The sequence below is a fragment of the Palaemon carinicauda genome, chromosome 43, assembly GCF_036898095.1.
Source record: "Palaemon carinicauda isolate YSFRI2023 chromosome 43, ASM3689809v2, whole genome shotgun sequence".
NCBI lineage: Eukaryota > Metazoa > Arthropoda > Malacostraca > Decapoda > Palaemonidae > Palaemon > Palaemon carinicauda.
The window spans coordinates 18906536-18928750 of record NC_090767.1 but is presented as its reverse complement, the minus strand read 5'-3'; the positions used below and the strand labels follow the sequence as shown (position 1 = coordinate 18928750).

The 22215-nt window shown below is 47.6% G+C and overlaps 1 protein-coding gene across 7 annotated transcripts in view; it reads right to left on the bottom strand.

Annotated features, from left to right (window-relative positions):
• LOC137633951 (elongator complex protein 2-like) overlaps nt 1-22215 on the bottom strand; it is a 281330-nt gene that overhangs the window by 181158 nt on the left and 77957 nt on the right. For 5 of the 7 annotated variants that reach the window (XM_068366206.1, XM_068366207.1, XM_068366202.1 and 2 more), the window contains 3 exons: nt 4413-4540; nt 3142-3363; nt 2157-2420 (listed from right to left, as the gene is read on the bottom strand). The exons of 1 other annotated variant lie outside the window; for it this stretch is intronic. In XM_068366206.1, the coding sequence (XP_068222307.1) occupies nt 2157-2420; nt 3142-3363; nt 4413-4515 (589 nt within the window). In that variant the 5' untranslated portion in view covers nt 4516-4540. The remainder of the gene's footprint in view (nt 1-2156; nt 2421-3141; nt 3364-4412; nt 4541-22215) is intronic. One more of the 7 variants, XR_011042378.1, reaches the window with a different exon arrangement.

Sequence of the window (22215 nt, the reverse complement as noted above, 5' to 3'; positions counted from 1 at the left end):
AGGCGAGCGCTTGCGTGCGAGCGCGCAGGAGTACGTTGGCGCGCAGGGGATACCTGGCGCTTAGGGGACTTACTCACAATGTGAGAAAGCCCCTTTTGCCCGTTGGATAACGGGGTGCGTGGGCACCCACAGCGTAAGCAGCCAGGAACGGAGACGGCAGGTCTAGGAGATGGCTGGTCTAATCAGGAACAATCCTCCGAAGAGGGGTCTCTATGAGTGGCCTCTCTCGCGATCGAGAGAGGTGAACACTTCGTAGAAGAGACTTGAAGACATTGGTGATGGCGCCCCTTAGGGCCATTGGATCAGCAAACTGACCTATAAGGAGCAATCCTCCGAAGAGGAGTCCTTAAGAGTGGTCTCCCTCGCGAACGAGAGAGATCACCAGACTGAACCTGCGGCTGCTCAGCCCCTTGAGCATAGCTGCAGATGCGCCCAGCCTCGCAACCGCTCAGCTCCTTGAGCATGGTTACAAGTGCGGTCGCTCAGCACCAAGAGCATAACCGGCTGAGGACCAGGAAAACCCATCCAGGAATATTAAGGTATGAGAAGTTCCCCCTCTGCAGAGGGAGGCTCTCACACCTGGGAAGGGAACCTCCCTCGGAAGGGAAGTTACCTATCCCTGGAGGTGAACCTCCTTAGCTGAAGAGCTGACAGTTGTCACGGGAGGACTTCTAAGATAAGGGATCACGCCCATGACGATGTCCTAGAGAGACGGCAGCAACAGGAGACTTCCCAGGCACAAACAGGACAGCTCTGCTTCGTTGGCACACTTTAGTTAAACGAAGAAAAACTGCATAGTTAACTGGGAAAATAAAGTTAAATAATTATTTAACAGAAATTCCCCCGGGAGGAACTCCGAAGAGTAACCCCGAGGAAAAGCAAAACATAAGAAATAAAAATTAGCCCTTTTACCCCCAAAGGACGTACTGGTACGTTTCACAAAAGCCATCCCTTTACCCCCATGGACATACCGGTACGTCATTGCAAAAAAATGCTATAAAAATTATTTTTTTTCATATTTTTTATAATTTTTTGAGAAAATTCAGGCATTTTCCAAGAGAATGAGACCAACCTGACTTCTCCATGACAAAAATTAAGGCTGTTAGAGCAATTTGAAAAAAAATATACTGCAAAATGTACTGGGAAAAAAATAACCCCCTGGGGGTTAAGGGTTGGAAATTTCCAAATAGCCTGGGGGTAAAAGGGTTAAGTATGCACCCTCCTCCCCCAATGACATTCATGGGAGAAGGGGGAGGGCGGAGAACTGTAACAAAAACAGAATTATAATTATGTAATTCATCTAAGAATGATCACAAATAGTAAGAATCACTGACCCCAGAAGGGAAGTGTTCTCCACAGAGAAGCTGAAAAGTTAAAAATACAATTAGATTTCATTAAAAATAATTGAGACAAATAAATGGAATAGCAACCCAACCCGCAACGGGAAAGGAGCTTCCGTAATAATACGTAGTAGTAGTAGTAGTAGTATTAAGGGGTGAACGACCTCGAGTAGAGAGAGAGACCGTAGGCAAATTAAACTCCCACATTCCCTTCGCTGAGAATCCAAGTTCCCCGTAGGAAAAGAGGAACAGCGAAGATAATAGATGAATGAAGAGAGTCCAGCGATGACGATTCCCAATGGGGGCCAAGTTAACGGAAAAGCCGAAGGAAAGACCTATGGACCAAGAGGGAGAGGCCGTACCCCATGACGTGAAACTGTGGTGGCCTTGCACTACGCAAGTGTAGTTGTCGTACATCACACACACAGCACAAACACTGAAAAGAAAACTTACTACCTTTCTATACACAAATATATACATAAACATAAAGAATGTTTATATATATATATTACAAGTATAAGAAAAAGTAAGTAAAACAAAAACAAAAGCATTAATGGCTGTCAAAGAGGCGAGGGTGAAAGCGGACACATCCGGCTACCACCCAAGCCGATAGTAAAGTGAGCTCAGCACACAGGTGTGTGAGGGGGGGGAGGTAGTAAACCCTCGTTAAAATTCTAATGGCTCATCATTTCAGCTACGCCGAAAGTAATACCCATATTAAATAGTGTGGTTTGTATTTCAGTTACGGAACAAAAGTATATTATCATGACCACTTGGATTCTATCAACACAGAACACCAAATGATCCACTACTCACCTTTGATCATTGGACCAGCCCAAGGCACTTCTGATCTCAAGCCTTCATGACCAGCTAAGATAGTATCGAGCAACACAGATGTCGTCACGTCCTTGTCACCGGAGGAGCTCGGTTTGACTCGGAACACGACGCTGCGCAGCCTCAGAACTTTGTCTTCCCTGTCTTCCGCATCCTTCGCGTCGTCTCCTTTCTCCAGCACCCAGACTTTCCAGACACGAACGGAAGAGTCCTTCGAACCGCTGGCAAGCAATAATCCGCCATTATCTGAAAGGTAATAATATTCATGCTCAAAATGCATTTCAAAACAAGTAAAAAGAGCTACCTGAATATTTCCAACATTTCATTCAAGTCTAGGGACCAACCTTCCCCTTTTTCCTATGTTGACCTTTTGCATAATCTACTGTCTATATATAATAACAACAATCATAACTAGAATTGTGATCTTGCTGTGGTTCACCTTCAAAATTCAATGGGTTCATCCAAAGCATAATAATACCTATCAGTGGTTCAAAGTTGGTGGAAATCAAGCAAGACGTTTCAACATAATCTTGCTAACAGACAACAAACAAACGTATAAATAAATAAATTAATAAATGCTGGTCATTTTATAAACTCATTGGCAGATGTAATGAATTCATAATCTAACATGATTTTTCATTCCCTGAATATTTAGTCTTTGCATTAAATATTCTCTTTACTCAATTCAAAAGGCGTGGTAGCCACTTTACACAGTCCGAAGTATTTTCTGCCTCAATTCCCATCTGGTTTAGATTACATTTCCTTCACTTAATTATTATGTTTGGCAATTCCTACTGGTCTCTCGTCACACTACGTCTGACTCATTTTTTGATCTTCCTTCATTGCAGCTCCAAACCAGACCCTTTTCTTTTCCTTCCTCGGGACATCTCACCCCTCTGTAACATACAATATAAAAGATAAACAATACAAGGTCCTAAATCAAGTAAATAAGATCTCGGAAACTAACCTTCTCGCATAATGTCCAGCGATGTCACCCAGTCTTCGTGACCGTTAAGAACCGCTTCTGGAAAATAGTCGCATAAACTCTCGCGTGTGAATACGCGTATTCGGCTGTCTTGATCGCCGCACAGAAGCAGAGGATGCTTGGCCTCTTCAACCTTCACTAGGAGGAGGCTCGTGATAAACGTGCGTCTCGGGAGGCGGAATGTCTTCCTGCCTTCTCTTTCACCTGAAGAAGTGCATTGAATTAACAAAAGGCAAAATACGTACTATCAACTAAAACATTAAAAACAAGTAAAATGAGCACTCAGAGAGCACAGACCTCGATTCCCTCTATCACACCATCTCGATCTTCACTAGATCTCTATTTACATGTTCCCATCCTGGATCTGCAGGTCCGGAATAATATAATATCAGAACCATAACGTAGCGATTGCTAGACCTTACGATGGCTTAATGCTTAAAAGTTTCTACCGAGTATACTGTGCTTTACTCGAGTAATAAGCAAGAATTTCCAATTTGGTCCAATCTCGCAATAGTTAAGAATCCTTTAGGAAAAAAACTCTTGGATCTGGATGGTGAATACGATCACAGGGTAAATATAGTACCTTCTAAGTTATCCCATTTCTAACATGTCTTGAAAATGTCATCAAATTCATCCCTAACTTTTTTGAGTAAGCCTGCTTACATCAGATTTCAGGAGTAAAATACAGTGAAAAATACATCCAATGACATTACAAAATTCTCATTCACCTGCCCCATAAAAATTTGTTTACAAACAGCTATAATGGAAAAGCCCAAAGTGGAATGGATAAAAAGTGAAAGGAAAAGGACAACATAGCTGAGAACGGCATTAATGACCTTAGATGTCAGGATGCCAGAAAACTCTCATTCATTCAATCAATCAATCCATCATAGCTGAGAACTGTATGGATGAAGTGAAATGCTTCTTATAAAACCAATAGTGTCCTGCCACAGCTAAACTTGTACTCTATGCAATACTCCCTTTGGCGATGCGAGAAATTCTGACGGCTGAAAAACCTCAGTTACAAACATAACAAATGCCTCGACACCATAACACATTGGACCGATATTTCATTTATTGAATACAGTCGCTGTTGGCTTCTCAGATGCAGCAGGGATCTGGTCTTTTGATACGATACATCACAGGTCCTTGTTTTAAACACGTACATAATTATAAAACATACAGTATACCTGTAATGAAATTTTCATGGAATTAGGAGCCTTGATTGTATAACTCTAATTTCACAACAGTACCTGTTACAGGGCAAACGATCCAACAGGCGGCCATGGCAGTAGCGGCCGTCACGATGATAAGCTTCTCCTTCCCGTCTTCCTGGATGACCAATCCATCGGACATGACAACTGTACACCTTTGCTGTGTTCTGGAAATGAGAAACAAAAAAATCAATTTAGTATTAATGAATTTCTATTGATATTGTCATCAGTCAGGTCTCCTTCTTTTGCCACTTTCACCAACACTCCTAACTCCCATTCATCAGGTTTTGCCTCTTCATGCCACATTCTACTCAAGTACCACAAGTGGATGAGGTCATGATGAGGGGCAGATAGATGGAGAGGGTTTGGGCATGCTCTTTGCACTCCACAAGAGAGATTATAGTTCACCAAACGTTCAGCTGGGCTACACGAGGCACTAGAAGAGTTGGAAGACCCAGGTCTACATGGCTGAGGACTATGAAGCGTGAAGCAGATGATGATGAATGGAGAAGTACAGTATTGAAGATAGAGACGACTGGCGAAATCTAAATGAGGCCCTTTGCATTAACAGGTGTAGGAGGTATTGATGACAAATATTACAACGAAACTATTCAATCAAAACAAATCACACAAAACTCTACAATTGTCCCAAGAACGACACCGAAACATCCCATTGTGGAAGAACCCCCGACTGGGTCTGCTGATATATTCATTCTCTTTCATCATTCAGTCCAGGCACAGACGACTATCTACACTCAAACGTGTGGTTATGGGCGAGTAGAGACAAGGAAGTGCTAATAGACGAGTGATTATGTATGTTAATAGGGATGTCTGTGCATCTAAATTGAAGAAATTATTGCTGTACTCTTCTATTACAACAACTTTTTAAGAATAAACTGTTGTATTACTAAGATGTCAAACTTACTCTGGAACTTTCTGCAATTAAAAATGACAAATTCGTAGATATTTTGTATTTTTCCTATCTATACAAACCTTAGCTATTTAATAGGGGTTATTACTTTCGGCGTAGCTGAAATGACGAGCCATTAGAATTTTAACGAGGGTTTACTACCCCACCACTAGTTAGCGGGGGGGTAGGGAGGGTAGCCTGCTAACCCCCCCTCACACACCCCTGTGCTTGAGCTCACTTTGCTTGGAGGTAGGACTTCAAGGGGGATAGGGCTGGCGGGCAAGTTTGATTAAATAGCTAAGGTTTGTATAGTTAGGAAAAATACAAATTATCTACGAATTTGTCATTTGTTCCGTAACTGACATACAAACCACGCTATTTAATAAGGGTGACTCACCCATTAGGAAGGGTGGAAAGTCCCTGCCAGTACTGGCTTTTGGCTTTGCCCGGGGACTCAATATTTGAGTGTGTTCGCACTCAGCAATAAGGAGTCCCTGCATCTCGCTAGACCCTTGCTACGCAAGGACTGCGGCCTACGCAATGTATGTGGAGGTATAATAAAGTGTGACTCATCCTAGGAAGTTGACCTGTAGTCCTTTAGAAGGAAACTTTAGGCTAGGACTCTCCCAATACCACCTCGTCAGGGTATGGGGACGTGACAGTATTATCTTAATACTAGGAACACAAGGAAGCATGGTTTACCTGCAGTGGTTTGAGGTCAGCTGTGCAGAGAACCCAGGATGCTGCTTTCTCCAAGGGAGGAGAGGATGAAGAAAAGAATAAGGGCCAGACATACCTTTTCATTCATGCAGACTAAAACCGGGTAACAATGCCCTCAACATTCTGCTACCTGTCCATTAAGGAGCCTGATTTAGACCAGCTGTTGTGCAGCCACCACAGGGCTGATAGAGAACGTATCAAGTCTCCTGTGTGTCACGTCTTGCAGGTAGTGGGTTGTGAAGGTCGTCTGACGCTTCCACACCCCAGCTTGCAGGACCTGCGTCACTGAATAATTCTTCTTGAAGGCCAGGGACGTAGCTACGCCCCTAACATCATGTGCTCTAGGGAGACGTGACGGAGGACGGTCAGGATTCAAGGCTAGGCTGAGCTGGTATTCTTGGTGACCCTCCTCTTCGTTTCCCCAATGCTCACGAACAAAGCTTGCACCTGGGGACGAACTGCAGCTGTTCTTTTGAGATACAACCTCAGACTCCTTACTGGGCACAGTAGGAGATGGTCTGGGTCATCTGTTACAGAATGGAGACTTGAAACCTGGAAAGAATCGAACCGAGGGTCCGGCACTCCCGGATTCTGAATCTTAGCAACAAACTCGGGGACGAATCTGAACGTTACCTCCCCCCATCCCCTTGAATGGGCGATGTCGTATGAGAGACCATGAAGTTAACTGACTCGCTTGGCTGAGGCCAAAGCTAGCAGGAACACCGTCTTCCAAGTAAGGTGGCGATCAGAAGCCTGGCGTAATGGTTTGTAGGGAGGTCTCTTAAGAGACCTGAGAACTCGAACCACGTTCCATGGAGGTGGTCTCACTTCCAACTGAGGGCAGGTAAGTTCATAACTCCGTATGAGTAGGGAAAGTTCCAGCGAGGAAGAAATGTCCACTCCTTTGTGCCTGAAGGCTAGGCTTAAGGCTGAGCAATAGCCTTTCACTGCCGAGACTGAAAGGCGCATATCTTCCCGCACATACACGAGGAACTCCGCTATTGCTGGAATAGTGGCATCGAGTGGAGAGATACCCCTTCCACAACACCAACCACAGAAAACTCGCCACTTCGCCTGGTAGATCCCTGCGGATGACCTACGCAGGTGTCCAGACATCCTGTTCACAACTTGTTGCAAAAATCCTCTCTCAATGAGAAGGTGCTGGATAGTTTCCAGGCGTGAAGTCGAAGCGAGGCTACGGCTTTGTGGAAGATGTTGGCGTGTGGTTGTTTGAGTAGCTTGTGTCGTGGAGGGAGTTCTCTCAGGAGCTCCGTGAGGAGTTGCAGAAGATCCGGAAACCATCCTGCGTGATGCCATAGCGGAACTATCAGGGTCATCGAGAGATTGACCGATATTCTGGTCTTGTTGAGCACCCTCCTCATCAGACAGAACAGGGGAAAAGTGTATAAATCAATGTGATCCCACCGTTGTTGGAAGGCATCTTGCCAGAGAGCCTTGGGATCCGGGACTGGGGAGCAGTACAGCGGAAGCTTAAAGTTCAGCGCTGTAGTGAACAGGTCCAGAGTCGGGGAACCCCACAAAGTCGGGACTTTGTTGGCTACTTCACGATCCAAAGACCACTCGGTACTCACTATCTGCGCTGCTCTGCTCAGACTGTCGGCGAGCACATTCCTTTTGCCTGGATTGAAGCGAGCCGATAGTGTGACCAAGTGGACTTTGGTCCATCTCAGTATCTCTACTGCAAGATGGGATAGCTGTTCTGAAAAGGTACCTCCCTGCTTGTTGATATAAGCCACTACTGTGGTGTTGTCGCTCATCACCACCACAGAGTGACCCGCCAGGACCTGATGGAACTTCTGAAGTGCCAGGGATACGGCCTTCATTTCTAGCTGGTTTATGTGGAGGTACCTTTCTGATTCTGACCACAGGCCTGAGGTCCTGTGGTTCAGAATGTGGGCCCCCGCACCCTATCTTTGATGCGTCCGAAAACCACATCAAATCCGGGGGAAGGACGAGAAGATCCACTCCCTTTCGTAGGTTCTCGTCTGCTAGCCACCACTGAAGGTCCGTCTGTTCCGCGGGACCCATGGGGATCAGAGAGTCCGGGGAATCGTGTCCTTGATTCCACCGAGACTTGAGTCGCCACTGGAGGGATCTCAATCTGAGGCGACCATTGGGAACCAGACGTGCCAAGGAAGAGAGGTGGCCGAGGAGACGTAACCACGTTTGGGCTGGAAGTTCTTCTCGTTTGAGGAAAGGCCTTGCGACCTTCCTGAGCCTTGCCATCCTGTCGTCTGATGGGAAGGCTTTGTGGAGATTGGTGTCTATGACCATGCCTAGGTATACCAGTTTCTGGGAGGGCTGCAGAGAGGACTTCTCGAGATTTACCATGATCCCCAGATCCTGGCAAAGTTCAAGAAGCCTGTCTCGGTGGCGAAGAAGGGTTGCCTCCGTGTCTGCTAGGATCCGCCAGTCGTCCAGGTAACGGAGGAGACGGATACCAATCCTGTGAGCCCACGATGATATCAGGGTGAACACTCTGGTGAACACCTGAGGAGCTGTGGAGAGACCGAAGCACAGCACCTTGAACTGGTAGATCTTGTTGTCTAGGCTGAATCTTAAGTACTTCCTGGAAGACGGATGGACTGGGATCTGGAAGTACGCGTCCTTTAGATCCAGTGTACACATGAAGTCTTGTGGTCTCACTGCATGTCTGACCGTGTCTGCCGTCTCCATGCTGAACGGAGTCTGTTGGACAAACCCGTTCAGGGTCGAGAGGTCGATGACTGGTCTTCAGCCTCCAGACGCCTTCTTTACAAGAAAGAGTCGACTGTAGAAGCCTGGGGACCCGTCTGCCACCTCTTGCCTCGCTGTCAAGGGAGGTAGAGAGGCTGTGAACGGGACGCGATAACCCAGAGCGATCACGGAAATCGTCCAGGTATCTGCCCCGAGTTGCTGCCACCTTGTCGCGCAACTTTGTAGGCATCCCCCCACTGGTGGACATGCAGGGGGACTGCCAATCCTAGCGTTTATGGCCTCGGCCGCTCCCTCTAGGATTTTTACCTCACCTGGAGGACTTCCTGCCCTTCCTGTCCTTGACGGGGAAAGGGCTTAAGACACCTTGGGCTTTGCTGCTGTCGTCTTTTTCGTATTCTTAGCTGGACGGGGCGGTTGAGTTGCTGGAGGTTTGTAGGGCCTCGATGTCAGGGCCCTTTGGAGGAGGGAGTCCTGGTTGGACTTCTTCCACCTCTCAGCGGCTAGCTCCACGTCCTTAGGCTCGAACAGACTCTTACCGAGCACGGAAGTGTCGGAGCCTGCTAACGTCGGAACTGGGGACTTTCTGGTGGAATCTCTCAGCAACTGCATCTCGACGTTTCAGGATCGTATTGGCCCACAAGCTCGAGGTTTGGTGGGCCAGAAACTCGATGGTCCGCGTGCCAGAGAGTAAGAAGGTCTCCAGTGCCCTCCTGGTGCTTTCTTTGGACAGGTCCTCAGACCGCACCAGGATGCCCAGAGACCCCAGCCAGATGTTAAGCCACGAAGTTGCCTGCATGGCACACTTCGCCACCTTCTCCTGGCTTAGGATCTCAGTAGCAGAATAGGACACGTGCCGGTTGGAGTCTCTCTCTAGAGGGACTCCCCCAGTGAGTTCTCCCACAGAATGGTGAATGGGAAGACTCAAACAAGCCTCCTCTAAGATCTCGAAATACCTCCTCTGGTGGACTCTAGGAGGAGGGAGGAGCTTGTTACCGGCGCTGGATCTGTTGAAGGAGGCAAGCTCGGAGAGCTGGCCTTCGACCTTGTCTCTGGCACTCTTCATCCCTTGTGACCAGGGCAAGGCTGCACTGGCCCTAGAAGGCTTCTGGGTGCCGTAGACTCGGTCCAAGACAGTGTCCTTACCCTCATGAGGAGAAATCTCAGGGTCCGGAAACCCGTTGAGATTTCTCATGAGGGTCAGAACTTGCCAGAACGCATGTTCTGACCCTTGATGCTCTCCTCCTGAAGGGCTAGCAGCAAAGTCTCCAGTCCCCAGTGGCTCTTCCTGGGGAGACTTGTGGACATTCTCCGAAGGTCTAGCTGGTTCCTGTCTGATGCTTGCAGAAGACTTCGGCAAAGTCTTCGAGTCCTTCAGCTCCCTCCTGGGAGGGATACAGGACTCTAGCAACGATGGATACAGGCTCTTCTCCAACCCCGTGTGAGGAGACTTCTCAGGGAGAGGCGGAGTTTCCCCCATTGGTGCGATGGGGGAATCGACCGGCTCGTCCGACTCCCCTAAGGATGGGAAATCCTCGTCCGCAGGGGAGGGTGAGAAAGTCTGGGGGGGAGAGAGAAGGAGCCTTGCGCAAGGATTTCCGAGGAGGCAGCTTAGCCCTCAGAGAAGTCACAACGGAGGGGACTCCTCTCTTCCTCTTCAGCGGAGACGAGGTAGCCACTGCTTTGTGACCTAGTTCAGAAAACACAGGATTAAAAGCCTGCATGAGAGCTCTGACTATGGTACCAAACCAGGGCTGTTGGCTGACAGTCGCGCTGTCAGACACTCCCTCTGGAGGGAAGGGGATCGAACGATCCCTAGGAGGATTCGCCTGAAACGGAGCTGAAAGAGAGTCCTTAGACCTGTCCGGGAACCTCCCCTCCTCTGGCGAGCGCGCTGTTCTGCGCTTGCGAGGGGGGGAACGAGAAGATGATCTGTCCGCCTGAAGCTCCATGAAGTCGCGTGCGGGATCGCGGCGTAAATCACACTGGTGGCACACTGGTGGTCGCACGATGAGCCCTGCCCTGAATCGCGCGCGGAAGGACCGTGCGAGACAGGAACTTCGCGCGTGAAGGCGAAGGCGCGCGGGCGCACATAAGTGACGGCGAGGGCGTACGGCGCGCAGGAGCTGGAACGTGGGGCGTTGATGAAGGCTGGATAGGAGCTGGAGCGTGAGCAACCTTCTGCTCGCGTGTGCGCGGGCGCGCAGGAACCTGCTGATGAGCCCATGCGGGCGAAATTATTAGGAGAAATATTCCTAGCACGTGGACCACGCGTGTCAGGAAGCATGGGGCAAGGGTGCGATTGCGCAGCCTCGTGAGGGCACAAAGGTGAACTTGCGCGCAGGAGAACGTTGCGCAGGTGGTGAAGGAACTGCCCTCTGAGGAGAACGAGGGCGCGCTGGGCGCGCAGGAGATTGTGGGCGCGCATCAGGATGCAGGCATAAGGGTGTGTGCTACTGTGATGGGCGCGCAACAGGAATCGGGCGCACTGGTGTGCGATGCTGCGATGGGAGCGCAACAGGATTCGGGCGCGCAGGTGTGAGCTGCTGAGTTGGGCGCGCATGGCGCGCAACAGGATTCGGGCGCACAGGGGTGCGCAGTTTTGAAGAAGAATGCAGGGGTACCTGTGAGCGCCCGTGCGCTAACTCAAGTACCTCCTGTACTGCGCGATGGAATGTAGGAGAACATTGGCGCGCTGGTGAGCGCTTGCGCGCTGAGTCAGGAACTGTGGCTGTGCGCTTAATTCCAAAAGTGTGCTGAGGCACTGGAGAGCGCTGATGAATAGGAGAGTGCTTGAGCGCTGTGGCAGGAACTGCAGGAGGGCGTGAAGGAGATTGTGAGCGCGCACGGGGACCCTGGTGCGTAAGAACAGGAGCAGGAGTGCGCACGCGCGCAAGGGAGTACAGTGGCACTAAGTCAGGAACAGCAGCAAGACGGCGCACAGGGGGTGTCTGGCGCTTAAGGGATTGAGGCACAGTTTTGCGCTCAAGTCCCTTGTGCCACGAAGGGACCGGTGCCTGTACAATGACAGGATCAGCATCCTTGAAGGGTGATGGCAGGACAGCAGGTCTGGAGGGTGACAGGTCAGGGGTTCCCGAAGGACGATCTTCCATCGAAGGAGATGGCGAACGATCTTCGGAGAGGTCTAAGGTGGTAGCTGGCAGGATCGGAGAACGATGAGTCTCCTCCGCAGAGGACTGCGGGGACGACGAGCCGAAAAGGCGCCTCCTAACTCCCTTGTGAGGAGAAGGAAGTCCTCTACGGCGAAGGGGAGGACGAGCCTTCCGCCTTATATGCCCTCTAGGGGCCGTGGGATCAGCAAGCTGAACTTTGTAAGGCCTCCGCAGAGGAGTCTCTGTAAGTGAACACCCCCCCGGGGGGGAGAGTCACCAGCAGGAGAGACCGTGGGACTAAGTTCCACCCTCGAAAGATGTTCAGAGGGGGAATCAGAGCCTTCAGCTACCTCAGCAACAACAGGAGCAGTTTGATCCGACATACCGGAGGCCTCCGTTATAACAACGTCGACGACAGACAGAGGATCTACGTCTGCTATCGCCGGCGACTGTTTAACAGCTGCTCCCAGCTTGATCATATCAAACAGGGCTTCCTTGGAGGGCGAACCTTGAAGCCCCAAGGAAGACCAAAGCTGTAACAAATCATGATTAGGCACAGGGAAATCAATATCCTAGGGGCAGCTGCCTCGCTATGGGAGGCAACTATCTCTCCCGCACCCCAGGATCGGTCAACAGAACAACGGTCTACGCTCCCCTTCGACAGCCTCTCGGAAGAGACCGATCGTGTGGGAGATTGGGAGGAGGTTTGGGCTACGGAAGAAGAGGCCTTGGGATTTTCTCTCTTCAAAGAAGCCTTTGGAAGAGAAATATCCCTTTTGGACTTCTTCTTCCGGCGCCGGGCAAACCTCTCCCACTGGGAGGTAGACCACTCCCTACACTCACCGCATACATTACCCTTTTCACACCGTAGGCCCCTACAATGAGGACACAAGGTGTGAGGATCTGTGTTCTACCGCCGACATAAAGGTCCCACAAGGGCGGTCAGGTAAACCAGGACACGTATGCATATCAATAGAGGCCAAATTCACACACGCTGTAGAAAGAAAAAGCAAAACAGATTAATGGCAGTCAAAGCGAGGGTGAGAGCAGACACGTCTGTTCTTCACCCTAGCCAAAAGCAAAGTGAAGTATTCACCGGTGTGTGTGAGGGGGGGTAGCAAGCTACCCCTCCCTAATCCCCGCTAACTAGCGGTGGGGTAGTAAACCCTCGTTAAAACTCTAATGGCTCGTCATTCAGCTCCGCCGAAGTAATAACCCATATTAAATAGCATAGTTTGTATTTCAGTTACGGAACAATTGTCATTTGTTCTTACATATATACAAATCCTTCTTCAATTATAGGATACTCTTCCTTATGAGGAAGGAAGTCCTTGTTCCCACTGGCTGGAAACTTAACCCGGGGATATAGGACTTAGCTCTAGTGCTTAAGTCCCAATCCCTACACTTCATGAGCTATGAATGAAGAACACCCATGACCAGCACAGCCCGTGCAATCGACAGTATATGAGCTGGGCTCTCTGAGCTGTAACCAAAGTTATGAAATGTAGATGTTGTGGAGGATGTGTTTAAGAAGTAACAGGTTTGCTTGGCTACAGCACACTCTCCCTTGTAAGAAATGTGGGGAAAAGACCTCAAATGCTGAAAGCAAAATGAGCTTACCTATCTCTAGATCAAGTTCAGCTGCCGAGGCTTTGACGCTGAGCCCGAAGAGAGGGAGAAGGTTGAAAAGAAAAGGCCAATCACTCTTCACATTCACCACAAGTTTACTCATAACCTTAGCCCTTAATCCTCTGATACTGGTCCTGTAAAGGAACTGAGGAAGCTATATCATCTGCTGAGCAGCAAAAACAGGATCTACCGTAAATGTGTCCATGGTCATATATGACACATCCACCAGGTAATGGGCTGTTAAGGTCATTTGTTTCTTCCAAACCCCAACCCTGAGAACCTGTATCACAGAGTTCTTTTTGAAAGCTAACAAAGTTGCAAGACCTCGGGATACCGAAGATGACGAAGGTTCTGTTGCTCTGGCGGTAACTTCCCTCAGCCAAAGGGGCACGGTATTCTTAGTTACCCTTTTCTTGATCCTTCCTGTGCTTATGAAGAGGTTCTGCTGGCAAGGTCTGGAAGGCTTGGTAAACTTTAAATAGCTCCTCACAGCCCTAAAAGGACACAGTAAAAGTTAATCAGGATCTTTGGTTACTGACCGAAGAATAGGAAAGTAAACGACAAAAATGTAGGACCCAATGACGCCGGGTTTTGTGTTTTTGCCACAAACTCTGGGATGAAGCTTAGAGAGAACTCCAGCCAACCCCTTAGATGGGTGATATCAAATGCCAGTCCATGCGGTTCACTTACTTGTTTGGATGATGCCAAGGAGAGAAGAAATACAGTCTTCAAAGTGAGGTCCACGTCAGATGCTTGTTTTTGAGCCTCGTAAAGATCTTAAAACCTTTACGATGTCCCAGGATGGAGGACTGACTTCGACTGGAGGTAGGTTTCCTCGAAGCTCTGTATCAGCATACAAATTTCCCCCCGAGGAAGAAATGTCTAATCTGTTAAATCTAAAGACTTAACTTAAGGCTGAGCGATAACCTCTTACAACAGAAACGTTAAAGAATTTCTCATTGAGGTAAAACAAAAAAAATCTGCAATCACAGGTACAGGTATAGCGGCATCGAGTGGAGAGACACCCTTTGAACTTCACCAACCACAGAGGACGGCCAACTTTGCCTGGTAGACTACAGTCAAGGATTTTCTGAGATACCCAGATATCTGTTGTGCAGACGCTCTAGAAAACCCCTCTCAAAGAGAAGATACTGGATAGTCTCCATGCGTGAAGACTTAAGGATTCTTGGGAGCTGTGGATCCTGACGTGTAGATGTCACAGAATATGTGGAAGGTGTAGGAGTTCTCTTGATCTATTCACTGGGAGATACAGTAGATCCGGTTACCATTCTCGATGTGGACAAAAGGGGGCAATCAGTATTACAACCAGGTTCGGGGTTTCCTTTATTCTTTTGAGAACCTTTCCTAAAAGGCAGAATGGAGGAAAGGCATAGGCGTTGAGGATGTCCCAACGATGCTGACAAATGTTCCTGAATGCCATTGCTGATCTGGTATCAGAGATAAGTACTGTACACTGAAAGTTTTGCATTCAACGAGGTCGTGAGGTTGAACTCCACAAAGTCATTACTTCTGTCACTATCTGAGGACTCAAAGACCATTCTCCACCAATGATCTCAATCCTGCTCAACTGGTCCAACACAATGTTCTTCCTGCCTGGAATGAAGTGGGCTAACAGAAAGACAGAGTTGGCCTCTGCCCACTCCAGGATCTTGACTGCTAGCTGACAAACTGAGGGAGATCATTTGCCCTTATTTGTAGATATAATGGTGATATTGTTGCTCATCAATACCACGAGGTGCCCCTGAAGCAGAAGAGGAAATTGTTGCAGAGCTAACCACGCAGCTTTCAGCTCCAGAAGAATTATATGCTCTACTCAATCTGCTGTCGATCAAGTCCCTGATGCTAGGTGGCTGTCAAGATGAGCACCCCACCACTAGTTCAAGGCACTTGTGAACAGCCTGAACTCGGGGAGATGAAGCAAATGGTGAACCTTTCCCGAGGTTTCTGCGGCTTAACTGCTGGTCTTCCTTGGAGTCCTTTCCAATGAAAATCTTGGACTGTGGGTTATGTCAATGCTGAGACCAGGAGGTCTTCAAGTCCCACTGCATGTTACGCATGTGGAACTTTTCTCTGGCCACCAGTCATTCCAAAGATGTCAGATGACCCATCAGTCTCTGCCACTGGAGAGCTGGATGGAGGGAGCACTGAAGGACGGGGGAGAGATACTTGCTGAAAATGACAAATCTGTTCTTTCTGGAGGATTTGAACCTGGACTGCTTGATGTACAGGCTCAATGCCGGGAGGTCAATGACAGGTCTTCAGCCTCCAGATGCATTGTTGACCATCTTCTGTACCTTCAGCAATAGGGCCAGGTGTTTCATCGACCTTTTCCAATACGATGACGACACTGTCAGAGGAGGAATAAAAGGAGGGGGACAGTTGATGAATGAGAGGAGCTATCCAAATAACAGGGCTTGGACTGTCCAATGATCCTCCCTAGGGAGCCACCATCTCTTCCAATTCCTCTACAGTCATTCACCCACTGGTGGTAAGGGGGGGGGGGATTGCCCATCCTAGAGGGGATCTCTACCTCTTCCCCGATCTCTTGAGCGGCCTGAAGTCTGACGGCTTTGAAAGTAGACCGAGGGTTTGTTTAGGATGGAACCTGGACGGGTTGTTTCTCTCGAAATTGCTCTCCTGGGCTGCGGTGACCTTGATGAAGTTGCCGTCTGGCTTGAGGATGATGGTTGCTGCTTAAATGAGATGGTCCTCTAAAAGAAAGAGTAAGGAGTGTCTTTCCTCCAATCTTCTGTAGCAGAAGGCATGTCCTCTGGTGGCAAAAGGGAAGAGATTTCAAGAGGAACGTTTCTAAAGACTAGTCACTCTTGTTTACTAATCTTAAGGTAGTGGGCCCTGACTGCCTCCCCATATTTGAGCACCCAGTTGGCCCACTGACTGGTGGCCTGGAATATCAGATACTCCAATGGTTTGGCACCAGACAACACAATCTCTAAGGGCCTTTCTCTTCTTAGCATCTGGGAGATCCTTTGTGTTGACAAAAAAAAAAATGTACCTGTCAAATTACCCAGCTTGCAAAGCATTCAAGGCTGTGAAAAGGAAATAGGGATAGAAGCAAGTCTATCTGTAGAACAACCTCGAGTTAACTCTGCCACTGCTGGCTCCAAAGGAAGGGGGGGGGGAGTAGGATCAACATCAGCTACTCTGTAATATAGATATCAGTACTAGCTGTGAGGACTTTGACAATCTCAAGGGGTCTTTCTCGCCGGCTACTTGATCTTCTACTTTCCATATGACATCCTTGGCCATATCAGTCCAAGGTAGTTTAAGGCTTGGTTTGGTGCAGAGGAAGTCGACTACGGCCCACCTATCCCTCATAGAGGAGGGATAGTCTCCCTGATGCCATTTACTGAACAAATGGTGTGTAGACCCCTGAGAAACACTGACTACGCATCTCCTTCATCAGCCAAGGAGTTTTCAGTTTTGTAGAGAGGAGAAGTTCCGTCGAAGATTCTGCCGAACCTTCCTCTGGAGGGATCTTGTCTTTGACTACTTACACTATTTGTGATAAGGATGGAATACTTCCAAATTCAGGTGATTCCTGAACAACGGACTGGTCTCTGGTCGATTGGGGCCGATATCTTCTTTGAAGTCTTCGAGTTCTTGCTCTACTTTTACAAAGTTACTGCTGAAAAGAGAGACAGATGACCTGAAACCGAGTCAAGAATCCGAGTCTTCAAAGTCTTAGGTAAAAGCAACCAAGGTATAGGAACATATTGTATATGATCGTCCATGAGCGTAGTAAGAATTAACCTAAAGTTATCTGGAAAGGAAATTTCTCTTGGACACTAGGAACCTGTGTTTGTCCTTGTTTTTAACAACTCCTCTAATAAGGATTCTAAACCTGCAACGATGGGGGTCCCTCTTGACTGCAACAAAGTTACACAGAAAGAGTCAGAAGACTGATTCTGATGTCCTACTAAGTACAGAGTCTTCTCCAGACGGGGAAGAATCCATGAAGTCCGAATCTTGCAGTTGGACTGAGCCTGATAAGGTCAGGTTCTCCACACTGCAGGCGAATCTAGAGGAGTGGCGATGGGAGATGTCTTAGGGTGATGCAGAATCTAAAAGGATCTTACCTTAACCAGGAGTCTTTCTCTTTGCTGGAAAGAGGAACTCATCTGCAGTAGCCTGCAGAATCTTCTTGTGCTGGTGAATCACAGCGTCAGACTTGATTCTCCACCGAGGAATCTTTGGGCTGCTTTGTAGAAAAACGGTCCGAGCATGACGGCTCTCTTGGAGTGGTAGGGTGCATGGCAATGCCTACACAAAGGCAAAGGGGGAGTATACTTTGACCACAATAAACTCCCTTGACTGTATGTCGAGGTAAGTGGTACATGGTCAGCCACCTACCCAAAAGGGTTGGCAAGTTCAACTGAGAGGAACAAGGAACCTTGACTCTTAAGCAAAAGGACAATATTATTCTCATAAGTCACTCCCAACTGGCCGACGCATTGCCGAGGAAGTAAACATCTCAATTTGATTGATGTTGAGACGTGCATCCAGTTAAAAGCAACTGTTCTGTAGGTTGGGGGAAATCCTGTACTCTAACTGCCTTCAATTCAGTGGGAATTGGCCGTGTAAGTATGTTTAGAGATGGGTAATATCAGGGTAGCCAGTATTCCCTAGAGGGAGATGGGATTACAGCGAATCTCCTTAGCAATCGCTATTGAACAAGAGACCAGTCGCTAGAGACCGATTGCACACAGCTACTTATAAAAGGCAAGACTAAGACATATCTTCCATCCATTGTTGGACTGATAATGTATGCACAAGTCCACATACAAACCAGTAACACAGATCGGGGAGGTGGGACGAACATACGAGCACGAATGATTAGTTGTGCCTGGAACTCGATTGGAGAACATTGATCAACCTTCGTCATCGAGACCTACTTCTTCCTATGATTGAGATCGCTTATAAATAACGAATATGTTTGTATTTCTTCATTTCCGATCAGCAAAACTGGCATAAGTTCTGAATGTTCCCTCCCAAAGAACAAACTTGCTTATGCAAAGTTTCGGAGTCTAAGTGTTTCAAATAGTAAAACGGCCGATCCAAAAGTTAGGAAGGAACTGCCTGGAAAAAAGAAGAGTCTACTTGAGAGTAGACTACCTATGTCTGGTTGTGGTAAGGTAGGAGGGTACAGTAATGCATAATCTGACTTCCTGTAAGAAATACAACCATGGAAGCTCATGATTTATTAGAATGGAGTTCTAATTGTATAATAGTACCCTGTAAATAGACCTTGTCGGCAGAAAAGATCGCTTGTCCGCACATGGTTGCCTAAGCGCAACTTCTTTGCATCCGGGAAAGTGTTCGAAAACGAGCCTTAGCTTATGGGAATAATGTGCGATGAATCGCAACATCATTGCACAAAATGCACCCACGAAAAGTATGTGCATCTAACTCCGCCTTGTGGGCGGGACAAGCGTCCTCATGAGTGAATACTTGCTTGCTATCATTCATAAAAGTAAGCAGAGGCTGACACTATCTCCTTGAGACTGCAGGCTTGCAAAAAATAACCTTGCGAGGGTATGTCTCAAAAGCCCACTGTGTGAGTGCTCCCAAGAGCTCTACATTTCATTGGGAAAACAAGCCAAAGAAAGTAACCCCAAAGGATTACATTTTGCAAAACTCGTTGTGCCCTGGGGTACAATGATGGCATTCGACGGCCGCAAGCGATCGGCAGTAAACCGTATTTGCAGCAACAACCCTGAGGTTTTGTATTGCCGAACGAGCATGCGTAAAAGATGACATTTTCTTTAGTCTTTTACGGGATTTTAGCAAACACCTGTAGTTGTGTAAACCTCCTCAGGGAGAAGCATACAGTCTTGCAAGTAAAGGTTTATTGACTCAGAATGCCAAGAACACAAACACTAGGCAGGTTTGTTCGAGCTTGCCAGTGAACACCTGTGAATGCTATCGAGCGCTTGTTGTACTATAAGGAACAAGAAACCGACCATAGGCAAGTAATGGTTTATCCACGAGACAGGTGAATGACATGAACTTCTGCGGACGGAAAGGTAGCGTCCTGCTGGCCAGGTGACTGACCGACCGCAGACTGGTGAGATTGGCTGGGCATTTGTGCTTCTTTACGTTAACATCCTGATACATACAAAAGCCCAAATCTAACATACAATAATGAATAATACATGAGATGAAAGAGCAGATGATTTTACACATGACAAAATAAACAACAATTATGTTACGTTAACAGGAAAATATATACAAGAGTAAAAGGAGAGCTGAATTGACAATGAAGCGTTGTAAGATGTTGTCCTTATTGTACCTAAAGACACAAAGTCAGCAACCAACCCGATGAGTTAAAGCCCATAAGACTCGTCAATGAAAAAGGCCGTGACCGTACGCAGTCAGCAGGCATCACGAGACTCATTTTGTACCCGAAGGGTACAGCGACAATGAGTAGGAATTGCAAGCAGTCACCTAACTCCTTCTTTGTCAAACTGCGAAGAGCAAGAGCTGGGTAATAGAAGAATCCAATTCCCACACGGGATTATTGCTACACAGTGGATGGTGGAGGTTAACTCCCCCTCAGAAGGGAAACTTGTCCAACACCTGGAGGCAGACCTCCCGGCAGAGCTCTCTGCTTCCAGTCAACAAGCTTTGTTCAAGTTGTAGGTCGGCATCGAGAGATGCCTGTGAAATGTAGCCGAAGACAGTTTCTGGGTTCACCCCAAAAGGGATCCTTCAGACAAGATAACCTGGACTCTCATTCCTATGCCAGAGCTGCCAGAATGAAGGTGAGCAGAAGCAGAGAGTGCTGTAGTAAACTGTAAGAATCTCGCAACCTTCCTAGGCGAGGAGACCCAAAAGCCCCAAGGTAGTTAAGAGTCACCGTAAGCGGCAATGAAAGAGACTTCCCTCGGAGGTGAGCACTGTTGCTTCGCTAAGGGAAGCAAAGAGTTCACATGAAAGGGTAATCCAAAGATCACCGTCTTAAACATAAAAATGAAGTTTTTATGATAAAACAAAGTTTTGTGAATACTTACCTGGCAGTTATATATACATAGCTAATTATCTCTATTTCGGCAGAATTTTTCTAAAACTAGGCAACCGCCTTGTGGTGGTTGGGTGGTAACACCCGTCAAAGGGTGGTAGGAGGAATCATTCCCGTTCTCTGTTCTTCAGTTCATCTCTGCCGGCCGGATCGATAACACGTTGGTCCGTCATTAAGAGTTTTTTCTTCGATTTCCCTGCTCGGTGTACCAGTCTGCTTTTTTTGGTGAAGTACTCTGATTTGGGGTTTTGGCGATCGTTGTATTTTGTTTTCTCTTAGTTTTTTTTTTGTTTGCTGTGTTTCATTATGAGTGAAAAGAGTCATTACCGTATCTGTGCGAATGAGGAATGTAAGGTGAGACTTCCCAAAATGGCGGTTGATCCTCACACTGTTTGTTCTCATTGTAGGGGTTTTGTTTGTGCCCTTGATAATAGGTGCGGGGAATGTAAGGTTTTGGATGAGAAAGATTGGTTAATTATGAAGCGCTATGTGCGTAAGCTAGAGCTCGATAGAGTTAGGAGAGCTTCTAGGTCTAAGTCTAAGTCTGTTAGTGGTAAGGAAGACGAACTTAGCGTAGATTTATCTATTGATCCTATTATTGATTCCTCTTTGGAAGTTGATCCTTCCCTTGAGGTAGTAACTCCTGCACCTCCTACAGGTTCCGTATCTACGGATGACCCTCGGTACGCTAGCCTGGCGGCCGAGTTGAAGGCCATTAAAGAACAACTGGAGGCCTTTAAAGGTAAGGAAAGTGAAAGTGCTTGTGTTAGTGCAGTGGAGGTGGCGACCGACCGAATCTGTCATACCCCTAGGCCTAGACCTCTACCAAGCTCCCAGGACCAAGGGAGAAGGTACGTCGATGACCGAAAGGGGGTGAGAGGTACGTACCCTCGGTCAGCCGTCGCCTCAGACAGTCCTGTTGTCTATTCCCAGGCTGCTCTTGACCGTCACGGGAAAGACGAGTCGGATGTGTTGTTTTCTTCTCCGAATTCGTCCAGACGTAAATGGAAGTATGAAGATTCAAGACCTACTAAGAGGAGATGGAACCGCGACGAACGGTCTCGTTCTATCTCTCCCGGTTCTAGCAGTTATGAACCTTGTCCGTCGGAGGATGATTTCGACTCCGTGCCTGTGAAAAGGACGAAGCCTGCTGCCGAAGATACGAGTGTTATTCGTCAGCCCCCCCCTTCGGATCCGCAAGACCCAGATGATGTTGCTAAATCCTTTATGTCTGTCATGCAGGAACAACTTTTGACTTTAGTACAAGCCTTTAGCCGCCCTCACGCCCAGTCTGACAGACGTAAAGACGACTCGTTGCCGATTAAGAAGTCTGCTTCTAAGAGAGAACGGAGTTCTCTTAACCAGTTAAAAGGTTTTTATAGGAGACGAAGTCTACGTCTTTACTCTACAGACCCGAAATAAAAAGTGGCGATGGTTTACTAGTGCTTGTGTGATCTGGGTGGTTGGTTTACCCCCGATAACCACCTAGCTAACGAAGGGTAGTTACACCTCGCAAAAGCTTTGAAAACTGGTTTAGCTATCGCCTAATAATACTCTTAAGTAAAGAGCGGAGGGTTTGTAAATAGTGAAGGAACAATGTCATTTCAGATAGCATAATCACATCCAAGTAACCTATTCTAGGGTTCCAGGTCTTTCTCTTTACTTACCATTGAGATTCTACTTCAGTAATTAGAA